The following is a 14,782-nucleotide window of genomic DNA, read 5'->3' on the forward strand; positions in this document are numbered from 1 at the left end:
GCCCCCGAGTTCACTCCTGCTCCCCCATGTTGGATAATCTCATGCAGAGAGAAGGCATCCTCCCACCACTTCTCCCAGAACTACGGGTTATTACTGAGAGTAAAAGAGATGCTGCTAGCCTTTCTGGGAGCTGTGAGAGGCACTGTCTTCTCTCTTTAAATTATGTATTTTTAGGGTTTAACTCAAGTTTATTTTGCATGGAAAACCTGAAATTAAAGGGCTGTATAATTGGTGTTAAAGGGCTCGGTTGTTAACAGAGCAGAGTACCAGAACCCAGCTGCCATGGGAGCAGCATCTGTGTTAGGCCAGGGCAAGCAGCCCGGAGACCTGCATCCATGGAGAGGCAAGAGCTTGGGAACGCCTGGGCCCTGGCTGCCCACCTGGCCCTGCAGTGATGAAATATGGGTCTCCAGCTCTCCTGCCTCCAGATGCCCTTGCCAGCCCCACCAAGCTCTCCCGTAAGCGGGACCACACAAAACCCAGGCAGCCTTCCCCTCTCAATGACACACACGCACGCACACAGAGCTCCACACCTTTGGGGTTGGTTGTTGGTTTTTGTTTTGTTTTGTTTTCCCACTGTGGATGTTGTACCAGTTTTATTGGTAAAATTGACATGAAGCCTCACAAACGCTGGAACATGCTTTTCCTTTTAAAGAATTTCCACTGGACCTTAATGGTGAGCATCCAGTCGTTGACATATAAACTCTTACAAGCTGATGTGCACACATGCGCCCGGGGGAGACGGTGGCAGCGTCCTGGTGTCAGGGATGGTTTCTGCGCTATGCACGGGGAGCCTACGATTCATTTGCCAGCCTTCTGGGCCTTCTGGGCGGACTTGGTGACTTTGCCTGCCCCACCGCTCTTCTTCTCCACGTTCTTGATGACGCCCACGGCCACGGTCTGCCGCATGTCACGCACAGCGAAGCGACCTGCGGGGCGGAGAGCAGGGTGATGAGAGAGGTGATGCCACATTACCCGCTCTAAGACTGAGCCCTCTCGGCTCTGGTCTCCTTTGGGTGGGTGAAGGTGGGATTTTCATAGCTCCAGCATAGGGTAGCTAGCCCAGCTCTAGTGCCACTACCATCACTGCTCCCCTCGGAGCAGGGTTCCACATGAATTAGTGCTTTCTGAGCCATCAACCCTTGTTCTGACCATCAAGCTAGTCCTGATGTTTTCCTCTGTTTAAGCGACTGTTTGTTACATTTAAATCAAATCTGTTCTCTGCAAGCTCCAGGCATTGCTAAAGCTTCCAGGTGGGTAACATCATCCAAAGGAAGAATTGTTGTTTCTTGTATAAAAATATGCCCTCTACTGAGCAGGTTTCCCTTTTTTTTTTTCCTAATCAATTTTGTTTTAGGACAGAAGCAGGGAAGGTGAAAGTTTGCAGGAGAAACATCACTGTGTGGCAACTATGGAATTTAGTAACCTTGAGAGAGAGGCCCTACACTTAACTCCTGCTATTCCCAGAGGAAAACCTCGCTCTGCCTTTGAAAATAGCTACTCAGCTCAACAGCAAGGTGGCCTGATCCTTGGTGACCTTGGAGTTAATGCATCAGATTTTGGACCCACAGCACATGGAGAAACAGCTAAGGCAGGAACGCAGTGGGCTCCCCAGTCAACCTAATGGGATGGTCTGGGAGATGCTCACAGAGAGTCTGCAGTGAAATCTATGCCCACATGGTGAAACACTTTGATGTGTTCCACCTTCCCCAGCAAGAAGCCACTCACTTACCAAGGGGAGGGTACTGGGAGAAGCTCTCCACACACATTGGCTTGCCAGGGATCATCTCCACGATGGCCGCATCACCGGACTTCAGGGACTTGGGGTTGTCCTCCAGCTTCTTGCCGGAGCGTCGGTCAATCTTCTCCTTCAGCTCAGCAAACTTGCAGGCAATGTGTGCAGTGTGGCAGTCAATGACAGGCGAGTAGCCAGCGCTGATCTGGCCAGGGTGGTTCAGGATGATCACCTAGGAGACACAGTAGCGTGAGAGCAGGCTGTGGGCCACTGAGACACCGCAGAGGGCAACCAATCTGAGGCACTTGTCCCAGGGTCTGGCACCTCCAGCACTGCCAGGAGTGCTGTGATGTGCATCAACTCCCTCTCGTGGCAGACATCCTGAAAAGCCAGCAAGCCGTCTTTCCTGGCAGCAGCCTCCCTCAGCTTTATTCAAGCTATTATTTATTTATTGCATGAGTGGAAGGACATGGGTTCATGTCCTCAGTTCCTGGAGGTTACTGTGTCCTGTTTCATCCCAGAGGTGGCTGCATTTTGGCAGAGAGGAAGCAGATTTTACATGCACACATGCGGTGGATTGCTAGCCTGCTGCTTAAACCCTGGGAAAGCTGCCAGGTAAACCTAAACCAGCCAGCCTTCTTGGGTTTATCCCCTCCGGCTCAGCCCCGTGATGTGGGATGCTGGAAGACCCCATGGCCGGCAGCCCATACACCCCCCAAAACCACCTGTGCCAGCTGCTCTGCCGACCTGAGACGTGAACTGTGCTGCCTCCTGCGGCGGGTCCGACTTGCTGTCGCCACAGACGTTGCCACGGCGGATGTCTTTGACGGAGACGTTCTTCACATTGAAGCCAACGTTGTCACCGGGCAGAGCCTCGCTCAGGGCCTCGTGGTGCATCTCCACGGACTTCACCTCAGTGGTGATGTTCACAGGCGCAAAGGTGACCACCATGCCAGGCCGCAGGATGCCGGTCTCCACACGGCCCACGGGGACCGTACCGATCCCTGGGGGCGGACAGGGTGAGAGCAGAGCAAACCGTAATTGACTTGCATATTGCTTGGGAGCATGGCCAGAGTCTGGCTGGATGTACAGGCAAGATATCCAATAATTTTCACCAACAACCAAGAAACACATGCTGCATCTAGGGTGGCTAATTAAACGAAGGGGACCTTTTACACCCAGGGTCTTTAGGAGATTTTGGGAAAGCCCAGAAGTTGGGTGAAGAAGCATCAAGAGAACCAACCACAAGAAGAGGCTGGAGAGCTTGGTTGGATCGGCTGCTTTGCATCAGCCTTTGTGCCCCTGCTATCCCCCTTTCCACCGCGGGAAACAGGGACTTGTCTGGTCCAATGACGTGATCTCTCTCTTCCCTTCCAGAGGAGCGGGGGGCACAGACCTGTTCCCTGTCAGAAGCATGTGATCTGCCTTTCCAAACAACAGACGCTGAACACTTGTCGCAACAGCAAGAGAGTGACATTCACCTCCTGCCTGGTTTCTGCACGGCACACGTCCTTGGAAAGAGGAGGAAAAGGGCTGGGAAGGGTTTGTGTCTGCTCACTATAGCCCACGGGGAGGCAGCACAGAGCTGCCAGCGGGCTGGTGGCCATGCTGGGTATTTATAGCTCAGAAATGTCCCCATCCCCACTTCAGCGGGTAAGAGGAGATGGCCAGGCTGATGCCCTCCATACATGGCTCGTGTCACAGTATAGCTCAGTGGACAGAGGTGCTGGTGACTGACACCAGCATTTGGAGGGCACAGCACAGGCACAGCTGCTGCCAGCTGTGGGCCACGAATATTCCACCTCATCCCAGCCTGGGCTTACCACAGGCAGTGTCCCCAGTTGCTGCTCTGGTGGCCTCTTAGCTGGCCTTGCCCCCACCTGGTGCCCCAACAGGTTTTTGCCATCAGACTTCATTCCTGGCAGGCCCCCATCTTGTCTCTCCAGCCTCAACCTCTGGGATGCAGCCAGGTCATGGCATCACAGGTTCCCTGGAGAACGCTCATGTGCTTGTTGGTCCTCTCCAGTCTCCAGGCACCTTCTGGCACATCTCTCTCCAACCCAGGACAACCCAAGGCCAAATGGGGTCTCTGCCCTGCAGCTAATATCCCTCTGCCCCAGTATCACCTGTCATAGGTGATACTTGCTCCTATGGAACAAAGTCTCTAGTTAAAGTGAAGGTGAGGGAGGATTCAAGAGGGCTTTTGCTCACCTCCAATCTTGTAGACATCCTGGAGGGGAAGACGCAGAGGTTTGTCTGTGGGGCGGGTAGGAGGCAGGATGGTGTCCAGGGCCTCCAGGAGAGATACCCCACTGGCGTTGCCTTCCTTACGCTCCACCTTCCATCCTTTGAACCATGGCATCTGGAGAACAGAGCCACAAAAAAGATGCACTGAATGTGCCACTTCTCAGTTGCACAAACCTACTGATGCCACCGAGGTGTCCTGCCAGGAGGGAGAATAGTCTGAGGGCTACATGAGAGCGACCGTGGCCCACCCTCTTGCAGAGGTGGTGGTTTGCTCCTGGACCATTCCTGGAGCTATTTCCACAAAGGCCCCACCAGCTGCTGACCCATTCACTCAGCCTTAATTGAGCCAGTCCAGCCCCATCCTCACTTTACCTGGGGGCTTGAGGAGCTCTCCAACCCCACCCTCTCTGCAGGCTTGTCTACACCCCCTTGCTCCATCTCCACCCTCGTTCTCCCCTTTCTCCAAGAAATGTGCAAATCATCCCTTAACAGGAGAAGGCGAAGGAGGGAAGCAGTTAAATCCCTCCATCGCTTCCAACAGAAGGCAAAGGAGGGAAGCGGTTAAGTGGCTGCGCGGCCGCAGCGGTGTCCCCCCTTGCCCCCCGGCGACGCGTGCCCCGTCCCCTAACCCTGCCGCTGCCGTTCCCCAGCTCCTAGCAACGCTCGGCGTCCTTCCAGGAAACCCGCCGCTCCTGTTCCCAATGCAAATCCGAGCGCTGCCTTCCCGTGCCAGCAGCACAGTTCCTGCCTTCTGGCGCAGCCGCCTCCGGGCTGCCGGCACGGCGACAGCAAGGCCCCCAGCCAAGTCCCAGCTGCGAAGCGCCCAGCCTTCGGCCCTGGGAAACCGGTTGCTTTGAGGTGAGCTGCGGACAGATGCTTCTCACTGCTCGCTCCTCGTCACAACCCTCCGGGGTTTTGCTTTCTTAGTTTGGGTGCTGGAAAACCAGGGTTATGAGGGGCAGTAGCACTTTGCATCCATGCTTTCAGCTCCTCTGCCTCTGCCCTAACTTGACCCTAGAGGCTAAAAGAAAATTGGGCATGGGAAGAAAAAATTAAAAAAGGACAGGGAAACCTGTTCAGTAGAGGACACTGCTGCAGGAAAGCGTAGTCCTCTCTTTGGATGCTGCTGCACCCCCTGAAGCTTTCGCTGCACTTGGAGCTTGCTGGCTCCTTCCATCAGTGCCTCGAGGGTGCAGTGAGCACGAGTCCCCATGCGACTGTGGCTCCTGCTCCCAAAAGCCCATGACACATTGCTCACCGGAATAAAACCCTTCAGCCAGGCGTGCGGGAGACCCCCGTCACCCATGGTGCAAAACAGCCCCGATCCAGCAAACTGAGGTTAGACCCTGGTAACTGCTCACCAGCTGATTCCCTCATCCCCAGCATGGGAGGGTTTAGACAATATTTCCCAGCTTGGATTTAAGTTACTGGCTGCGCGCCCCAGCTCCCATCCCACGCCTGTCCCCTGTGGAGGTGCCACGGCTCTGCTTTCTGCCCCGCAATCTCTGCCGCTGTCTCATCGACCGGCCAGCGAGGGGACAGCGGGGCAGCTCGGCCGCCTGGGCTTGCCAGGGGGGGCGAGGTGGCGGGGCCCTGCCTGGTGGAAATTACAAACCCGCTGAGACGGTGACGGAGCTGCATGTGATGCGTGGGATGACTCAGACCTTCCCTCGCAATCTGCTGTCGCCCGGCCCCGAACGCCGGGCAGCCGCCCGCGGCGGCAGCTGTCGCCTGTGTCCCCGCGGCCCGGGGACGGACGCTCTGCTTTCGAGGGCGCCGCGTGTCCGCGGGGCTCCCCGGCCCTCTGCCCCCCTCCGCCGGCTCTCCCGGGGCGCCCGGCTTTCCGAGCCATCCCCTTCCCTTTCAGGGCTGCCCGTTACACTGGGAACTTCGTTATCTGCCCAACGTCCCAGGAGACAAATATGGAAGTGTTTTGACACATCCTAGGAGAAAATCCATTCTGCAAAACCTCATGCCCTGAGGCTGAGGAGAATCTGCAAAAACAGGCTTGGGCTGCCTCCTCGAGCTGTCCGAGCAAAACCTCTGCTATTTATTCCTGTATCTGCTTCCCAAAGGGCAATTCCTATTTCACTGCTCCCATGACAGAAGCAAGATCTGACCCAAACCCCAAAGTTAACTGTTAACCCTGTACTACCTGCTCTGGGCTGCTGCCGGCTCAGACCCCGCTTAATTAACAAACAGGCTCTACCTCCTAACGAACACCAAGCGCATTGTACAGTGCGGTCGCGTTTCTCTGCTTTTACGCAGCCTGAGAGCCCCGTGCGAGAGCTGAGCGTGAGCAGCCCAATGCACACACGCGTGCACACCCGCACCGCACGCGCCGCCCGTCCCCCACCTCTCCGCAGCCCCCAGGACACAGCCCTCTCCTACCCCCAACATTGTTCCCATTTGGGTCACAATATCCTACAGAGCAAAATTCTCCAAAACCGGCCTCCAATGGCCTCGTTCTGTCAGCTGCCGCAACAAAAAGCTGGCTTAATATAAAACCTCATTTGCCAAAAAGCTCTCAAAAGCCAGCCTTTGATTTGCGTGCAGCCTGGTGGTCATTCTTCCACTTGGCCTTGCACTCTGGCCTGACGGGGATTCGGCCTGGAGTCTCCCCTGCACTTTTGGTTGCAGCCCTGGCAGCCTGATGTACAGGTTCACCCACCTCTCGCGCATTGGCTATGTGTTGCGTTTCTCTGCGTCCCCCTTGAAGAGACCTTCTGCTTCCGCCTCTGGATGAGGACTCAAAAATTCCTTTTCCTGTACAACTTCCTATGCGACTGTGGTTAAACCACCGAGCGCCTCAGCTTCCCTTCAGTAAAGGGGAATATTCCCTTTGCCCATTGCTCACTGAGGTGGGAAAATCCAGAGACCGGTTCCCACTCGGCACATGCAGCCCCTACGACACCAGAGACTTTGGTTCCTCAGAGCTGCTGGAAAGCATCCAGCCCCATCCTTTGTGTTTCAGACCCTCTGTTTTCTGTGCTCTTGTTCTCCTCCCAACACGACACTCGGTCATGCTGTATCCTGTTTCCACCAGGTGAAACCCGTGCGTGCTCAGAGGCGAGAGAAGCTGCTGCACGTTGCAGCAACGTCACCGCTTGTAATCCTGACAGAGCCACAGGACTTTCTGATAAGTCCCTTGACAGATAGACAAGTCACTTGACTGTCTTGTGCTGTAATGAAACCCAACCAGAAAATGCAAGTGGGGGAAAAAAAAAAGTGCTCTTTAGGGCAAAGAATGAGAGGAGAGAGATCTGCATCAGATTCCTGCATGAGCTTTCCCAGAAGGGAAAGGCAGGGAGGGAAGCAGGGAAAGAAGCAGGGAGCTGTCCCCATTCAGGGTCCCAGTAAAGGCAGGAGGTGGCACTTTCTCCCTGGGGATCCCTCCTACAGCGGGGGGGGGGGGGGTTCTCTGCACCCTCCTAAAAACCCTGAACCTTTGTGGCCTGCCCAGCCCTCCTGGTGGGCTTCCCTCCCGACGCCCCAGCCTTGGCTGCTGCTTACGCAGCTCCCAGGAGTCACCCTGGCGACAGCTGCCTCATCACGGCATGGGGTAGTTATTTCTGCCTCTACCTCCATACGGGCAGCAAGTCACATTGGGAACATGCTCTGAGGTCCATCTGGATGGATGAGGCCAGCCAGATCCATCCCGTTCAGTGTCTCCACTACCCAGCCTATTAATAGGAGAATTGTTCAGGATCATCTTCCCAGCCCAGCAGCTGCTGACATTTGGAGCCTGGCTGATTTGAAGGCACCTCGAAACTATGCTTCTCGGTTTGGCATGGCCAGGGCTGACCTTTGTCCCAGCTCCACTCTGCATGGGACAGGAATTTCCCCAACACCGAAAAAATTCTCTCTTCCAAAGTAGCCCCAGGTCTCCTGCGAGCTGCCTCTCCTATGGAAGGCTATGAGCTATGGTTCCTGGAGCTGTGACCTTGTGCTGCAGCACTCCCCTGACTCAGTCTCTTGATCCCTGACTTCCCTCAGTTGCTGCTCTGAGGTTATACACAGACTTATTGCCTCCTTCGTCACAGAGCTAAGACCCATAATCCACAAATGGAGTGCACATCAGAAGCCCACGTAAGCATCGATTTCTCATTGGTCTCAGCAAGTATCTTTCAGGGTTCTGGCCTGAGCAACTTGCTCAAGGTCACCTAGAAACCCGTGGGAGGGCAGGGATGTGGAGTCAGGACTTATATTCCTTTGACCAGAGCTTCCCTGGCCATCCTTCTTTAGGAGGGTGAAACTGGGGTAGCTTATTCTCCAAAAAATAGTGTTAGTTATTGACAGCCTGTCTGTCAAGAAACCCTCATCCCATTTCAGGCTCTTCTTTCTCTCCGGCTGTCAGGCAAAGCAATGGCAAGTGCCTGCCCAGAAGCCCCTGCCTTTGTATCCCTATAGCCCTCATCACGATGCACCATGGAGAGGTCGTTTCCAAATCAGTTGAACGAGGAGCAACCCAAAATGGATGCTCAAGTAAACCATGTTTTTCATAACCAGCTTTGAGAAACTTTGTATCTCCCCAAGCAAACGGCATGTTAATTAGTAGGATGCCAGCACTGAACCAGAGGTATGGCTGCCACGCTGACAGGAGGTACTGCTGGGGAAAATGCACCTGATGATTGACACACAGGAATTAGGCTGTGCAGTGGGAGTCATTCCAAGCCTACAACCAGATTGTGTTAATCGCCTTGAAAAACAATGCACGAAAATATACATCATGTTCCTACTGGGTGTGACAACTGCTGTGGATGACTAACATCACCATGGATCTGAAGATGTAAAACCTTCAAATTACATCCCAGAAGCAAAGTCATACGGATCTTCTCCTGAAGAGGTTCATGTTTAGCCGCTGTGGTGTCTGGCCATGGTACAGCAGCCATCAGGGCTATGAACAGTGCGCCCATTCATACTTGTCCAGCTCAATCGGAGCTACGTGACAAACATCTATATTGGCAGCATGGATCATCATGCACAATGGGTGTGTGAAACGTGCCTGCGATTTTCATGGCACAAAGGTCAGCTTCCGCCTGGATCAAGATAGTTGGGGGGGAAATTAATAAAAGTCTAGTGCAATGCACACACTTACATTGGGAGAGGGTTCCAGCATGTTGTCTCCATGCCAGCCTGAGATGGGCACGAAGGGAACTGTGGCTGGGTTGTAGCCGATCTTCTTGATGTAGGCGCTGACCTCCTTAACGATCTCATCGTAGCGTTTCTCGCTGTAGGGGGGCTCAGTGGAATCCATCTTGTTGATGCCCACAATGAGCTGTTTCACCCCCAGAGTATAAGCCAGCAGGGCATGCTCACGAGTCTGCCCATTCTTGGAGATGCCGGCTTCAAATTCACCTACACCAGCAGCGACGATCAGGACCGCACAGTCAGCCTTAGGAGAAAGACGATAACTAATGAATTGCTCTTGTTCCCAGAGAGCTCTGCTCCAGTTGACATCCTCAAGAGCTTTGAATAAGCCCCAAATGAACATTACTCAGGAGTAAGCATGGCTTGGGCAAAGTCCCTGACAGCTGCTACCCATATAACCCTGCTGATCCACCTCAGTCCTCACCTGAGCTAACTGCTATTCCAGACATGCCAACAGTGCATGGCTTTGTGATATGGACTGGAAAGCAGAGTGGGTTTCTCCAGGTTGTGTGACTCCAACTAGGACCTCTGGTCCTGACCACTCAGGGAGGTACAGCAAGGGCTTTATCTAAAACCCCATGAAGTCTTGGGAATCTTTTAGATAGTCTCCCTGCATACTGGATCAGGTTTCAGCAGTGCAAACTTTTCCTCAATTTAATTTTTCTGTTCTCAGGGGCCACAGTAGAAATTGCCTGGGTTTGACAGAAGGCAATGCTCAGCCCCTGCTAGTGCTGCAATTGTCCCCCTCTGAGCATGTAACAAGGCTAATCCTGCACCTATCAGCTGCAATGAGATGCAGGCGTGTCCTATAACATGATGAGGGAAAGCCCTCCTACAGCAGAGGGGTAGACCATGGAGTCTGTCCCATAAACCACATCATATCACCAACATTAGGCTGTCTTGAGAAAAAGGAAGATGAAAAGACCCTTGCAATCTCATTTGGCCAATAAAACCTAAGGGATAGTGGGATGGTGCTTCCATATGTGAGCTGGCTGAGGCTAGAACAATGTGGGAGATACTCTGACACAAAGGCATCCCTCCTAGGGCCTCCCAGGAATATTCATCCCCACCTCACCCAGGTGAGAGGGAGAAGACGGAGAAGTGACCTCTTTGTGCCTGAGAACGCTCCCAGATGGCTGAGGAAGTGCAGGGCCTGAATGCCCTGTCACCAACAAGACATGGGACCCCTGCAGCAAGGCAGGACCTAGTGCAATGTGGCCTCTTGTGTGGGCCCCTCTCAAAGATGCTCAATGGCTGTTTGGCATCTAAACTACCCACTTCAGAAAGGACTCCAAGAGTATCTATGTGACACTGGGCTTGCTGGAAAGCCTGCTCTAGTTCTCGTGTCTGGCCTCCCCCCTGGTCTCCTAGCCCTGGTTACTCACCTGGGATGTCCCAGTGATCATATTCTTGATGAAGTCCCGGTGGCCAGGCGCATCAATGATGGTGATGTAGTACTTGGTGGTCTCAAATTTCCACAGCGAGATGTCAATGGTGATACCACGCTCACGCTCAGCCTTCAGCTTGTCCAGCACCCAGGCATATTTGAAGGAACCCTTCCCCATCTGATGAGTGATACAAAGGTAAAAGCCTCATGAGAAACCTGAGCATCAGCACTGGTGCCAGGGCCAAGGCCTGTAACCTGCCTTCCTTGGGCTAGGTAGGTCACAAGCTCAGATGAAAACAGAGTCCCATGGCAAATATTTAGAGCAACCTTCCCGAATTCAGTGGCACCCATGATCTATACACTGCTAAATACAGGTGAGAGGAGACATTACTGTCCTCAACAGATTCCTCAGGTGGGTGAAGAACAGCCTAGAAGAAAAGCTCTTAAATGAATTTGGTTGGGATTACACGGCAAGGAACTGCCTCAGTGACCCAAGAGTCTCCATGAAACACTACCAGCCCTGCCTTCTGGCTAGCTGTTACTGGCATGAAATCACACTGGTAAAGAATTACAGCACAATTCTGGAAAAATTATGATACCATTTCAATTTATTAGCCAAAGCAGTGACAGCTGGCTAATAGAAAAGGGCATTGCTTGGTGAGCAAATCCATAGCTGACAGGAGTGTAACAGGAGAATGGGTTAAAAGAAAATGAAATGTGAAGTGGTTGCTATGATCAGAATTTTTAAAAAAATGCGATTGATTTTTTTGCTACAGAGTGTGTGAATTCTCAGGAAAAGCTACTGTTAGCTACAGTCTGACCAACTGTTGTTGCCAAATGGCCAAAATCACAGCCAAAATTGTGTTTTAACAGAAAACATGATGCATAAACTTGTGCTGAGCAAGATTAAGCACAGTATTTCAGTACCATGATAAAGCACACTCCTTGGTAAAATCATGATGTAATCCCTGAACCAGTATCTCCTTTGGGTTGGTGCCCCTTGAAATCCTGGCAAGGAGAGAACCTGACTTTCATCCCACAACTGAAGGCCTGAGAACCCAGTCTGCAAACAAGCTCCTGAAGGTGAAAATGAAATGAGGCAGGAGGGGAGAACCAAACCACCCCTTCGAGGCTGTGCCTGGCCCCAGGGCTGCCTGACAATTCGGGAAGGGGGTTAACCTGCTTGAGCATCACATCTTGGACTGAACTGCAAGTTTTTAGCTTGGATAACGGAATTTAGCTACAGAAATAGGTCATTTGCCAATGACTTAGCACGCTTTAATGCGCAAGGAGAAGATGCTGCACCACGTTCCCCACTCCCCCTCACCCAGTGTTCCCTCTGACAGCGATTTCTTCTGGAATATCAAAGGCTGGCACATAAAATCTGTAACAGGCAATGATAAATCACCTGACCAGAGGGAAACGTTTCCTAATTGCAGCCAGCTAATTGTTTGGTGACGTTGCACAGCAAGAAGGTTAATACCAGCCTCATATCTAAATGCCGAGGGAGCGGCGGAAACCCCACCAGCCCAACGCGCACCTTCTTGCTCTCCTCAGGGTGGAAAAGGGAGGTGGAAAATTCCAGAGGCAGATCCCTGCTTGGAAAGCCCCTCTGCCCAGGGAGCGCGGAGGCTAACCCCTTCCAGCCGCCGCGCTCCCTGCCTCACCGCGGGAAAGCGAAGGGGCTCGGGAGGGCGAGTTCATTTACCGTGCGCGGGAAAAACCGGCTCATCTTGTGCAATGCGAAAATAATCAGGGGCACTCGAACCGGACCTCCGTGAGCAACCACACGGCTGTCCCCAGCCCCACGTTTTGGCTGCGGAGAGGGAAACCGAGGCACGGAGCGGGGCCGCCAGGGCACCAGAGCAGGCGTCCGAGGCGGGGAGCAGCCGTGGCCCCTGCAGGAGGCACGCGCGGGAAGCCGGTCGGCTCGTGCGAATTCGCCCCAGGACTCGGTGCCGGGCATAACTTGAGGACGAACGAGATGCTTTATTTAGCAAACAGTTTCCCTCCTTTCACTGGGTATATTCAGTTGCTCAGAGCTGTTGTTGAAAAAACATGGTATTATCTAGCTTTGCACAATACCTTCACTGTTCAGTGCCAGAAACTGCCTGTTTTCTCTCGATCAAACTGCACCCGAGGGACAGCTTCCTATTTGTGGGCTACAAATAATGATAAAAAAAGAAACAAAAACAAACCAAACCAAAAAACTCTTTTTTTTTCTGAGATACTGTTACCTCTGTCCTCAGGTAGAAAGAAATAAACCCTTCTCCTTTATCACTTCCCTTAAAAAAAAAAAATCGAAAAATCAGTGCCTGTTTTTTGTTGGCTTTTTGGGTTCACACAGGCCTCCATTTCCTGCGAATGCCACCTAATGGAAGAAAACCCTTCCCCAGCCCTGCATCAGAAAATGGAGTCTGCAAGCTCAGTCAATAGGCTATTAATAGCAGCCTCGAGTCCCTGCGTATTCTGGCAAGTCAGGGAAAGTGTCTCTCCAATTAAAATAGCTGCAATCGCATCTAGAAAAACCTAATGCCACCACATCTCATCCGGAGGTAGAGGTGTGTGTGGGGGGACATATAGAAAAACATCAGTTATGGCTTTAAAGGGATGAGGGAGAAGCATCGTTTTAGCTCGGGGAAGAAGCTTGTCACCTGAGAGCTGCAAAAAGGGGCCAACAACGCGGTAGGAAAATAGATGATTTATCTCAGCAAATCCCTAGGGCTAAGACAGACGTACAGCAAAATGTCTAATCAAGACCAGCAGCTCTGAAAACCTTGTCTTTTTTTTTTTGTTTGTTTGTTTTTCATAAATGTGGGGCCTTATCCACAAAAATCGAGGGATATACGCATCAAAGATTCCTAGAACGATGACGACAGGACGCCCTTTGAGAGACCAGATCCGCCCTATAAATAATACATCACGGCTCCTCATCATCCGCTTCTCTAGAATTTACCATCGCTGGCTTCCGAGAGCTTCTAATTCGCAACGTTTTTCCATCTGTCCCCAAAACTATGCCTTCCTCGTTAATCTCGGTTTGCCATTTTTTGTGTTGGGGAGCGTTTTACCGTGTGACGGTCTGACAAATGTGTGTATTCTTGCAATTACCCTCCTTACAAAAGCTGAACAAAAGAATTTAACATAAATGCTCGTGCTTCCAGCCAGCTTTTCTATGTCGAAGACTGCCAGTAAAGCTATGTAGCAGACTGCCAGCCTGAGAAAAATGGGAACATGGTTTCCTGCAAAATGGATCAAACTGGCAGTGCAACCGTTCCTGTAGCTTTTTCCCAGCAGGTGCTGGAATCGGGCGGTTCGGGGTGAAATCCAGCAAGTCCTGCAGCAGGCAGCGAAGGATGACCAAGGTTTCCTCCTCATCTGCAGTATTTAGGGAGAGTGCGATGCCCGGAAGCCCTACGGCTCCGAGCTCTCCCAGGATCCCTCCGATTGCAGGTGGTTACCTAATCTGTCTTCCAGACCTCGTTATGCCCCTGCCCTCATTAGCAGCCTGCAGCAACGAGTCCCACTAGTCCAGAGCTAAAAATCCAGACAACAGGGTGACAAGAGCCCAAACGGCCTCTGTCCCCCAGGCTGGAGGGGATGGGAAGGCCCCGGGGCGCAGGCGAGGAAAGAAGAGAGATGGGAATGAAGGGAAGCAAAGGAAGAAATGGAAGGTGCAAGAAGGACAGAGCTGGAAAAAGGAAAATACTCCTAAGGGAATGGTTGTGCTGGCAGGGGAAGGCAGTGGCGGGGCAGCCGGGGCCTTGCAGAGCCCAGCGGGGAGGAGGAGGAGGAGGGCAGGGCACGCTCGGGACGGACGGACGCCTCACCTCGGCAGCCTCCTTCTCAAATTTCTCTATGGTCCTTTTGTCGATGCCGCCGCATTTGTAGATGAGGTGCCCGGTGGTGGTGGATTTGCCCGAGTCCACATGCCCGATGACCACGATGTTGATGTGCGTCTTCTCCTTGCCCATGGCGGCGGGCGGTGGGTGGGCGCTGGCGGCGGCAGGGAGGGCAGGGGGAGCGCGGCTGCGGTTTCGGGGGGGGCTGCGGAGGAAGAGCCGGACCCATCAAAGGCGTCCCCGCAGCGGCAGCCGCCCCGGGCTCCCAGGCTCTCCGCGTCCCACCTCCCTGTGCCCCCCCCCCCCCCCCCGCCCTGGCTCAGGTGGGTTTTCTGCAGTGAAATGGGCTATTTCTGGCCACCACATCCAGCCTCCAAGGCTTGGTGAGATGCTGCGATTTTGGCCACGGTGAGGTGTCCCCCC

General features: G+C 53.1%; 1 protein-coding gene across 1 annotated transcript; it reads right to left on the bottom strand.

The window, feature by feature from the left end:
- Positions 1–581: 581 nt before the first annotated feature.
- On the bottom strand, positions 582–14,564 carry EEF1A2 (eukaryotic translation elongation factor 1 alpha 2). Its single transcript, XM_062589005.1, has 7 exons — positions 14,348–14,564; positions 10,519–10,698; positions 9,081–9,377; positions 3,947–4,097; positions 2,483–2,739; positions 1,733–1,967; positions 582–929 (listed from the first exon to the last, which is right to left on the bottom strand). The coding sequence occupies exons 1-7, from the start codon at positions 14,489–14,491 to the stop codon at positions 802–804; spliced, it is 1,392 nt and encodes a 463-aa protein (XP_062444989.1). The 5' UTR covers positions 14,492–14,564; the 3' UTR covers positions 582–801.
- Positions 14,565–14,782: the final 218 nt, after the last annotated feature.

The sequence above is a fragment of the Rhea pennata genome, chromosome 16 (genome assembly GCF_028389875.1).
Source record: "Rhea pennata isolate bPtePen1 chromosome 16, bPtePen1.pri, whole genome shotgun sequence".
Taxonomy (NCBI): Eukaryota; Metazoa; Chordata; class Aves; order Rheiformes; family Rheidae; genus Rhea; species Rhea pennata.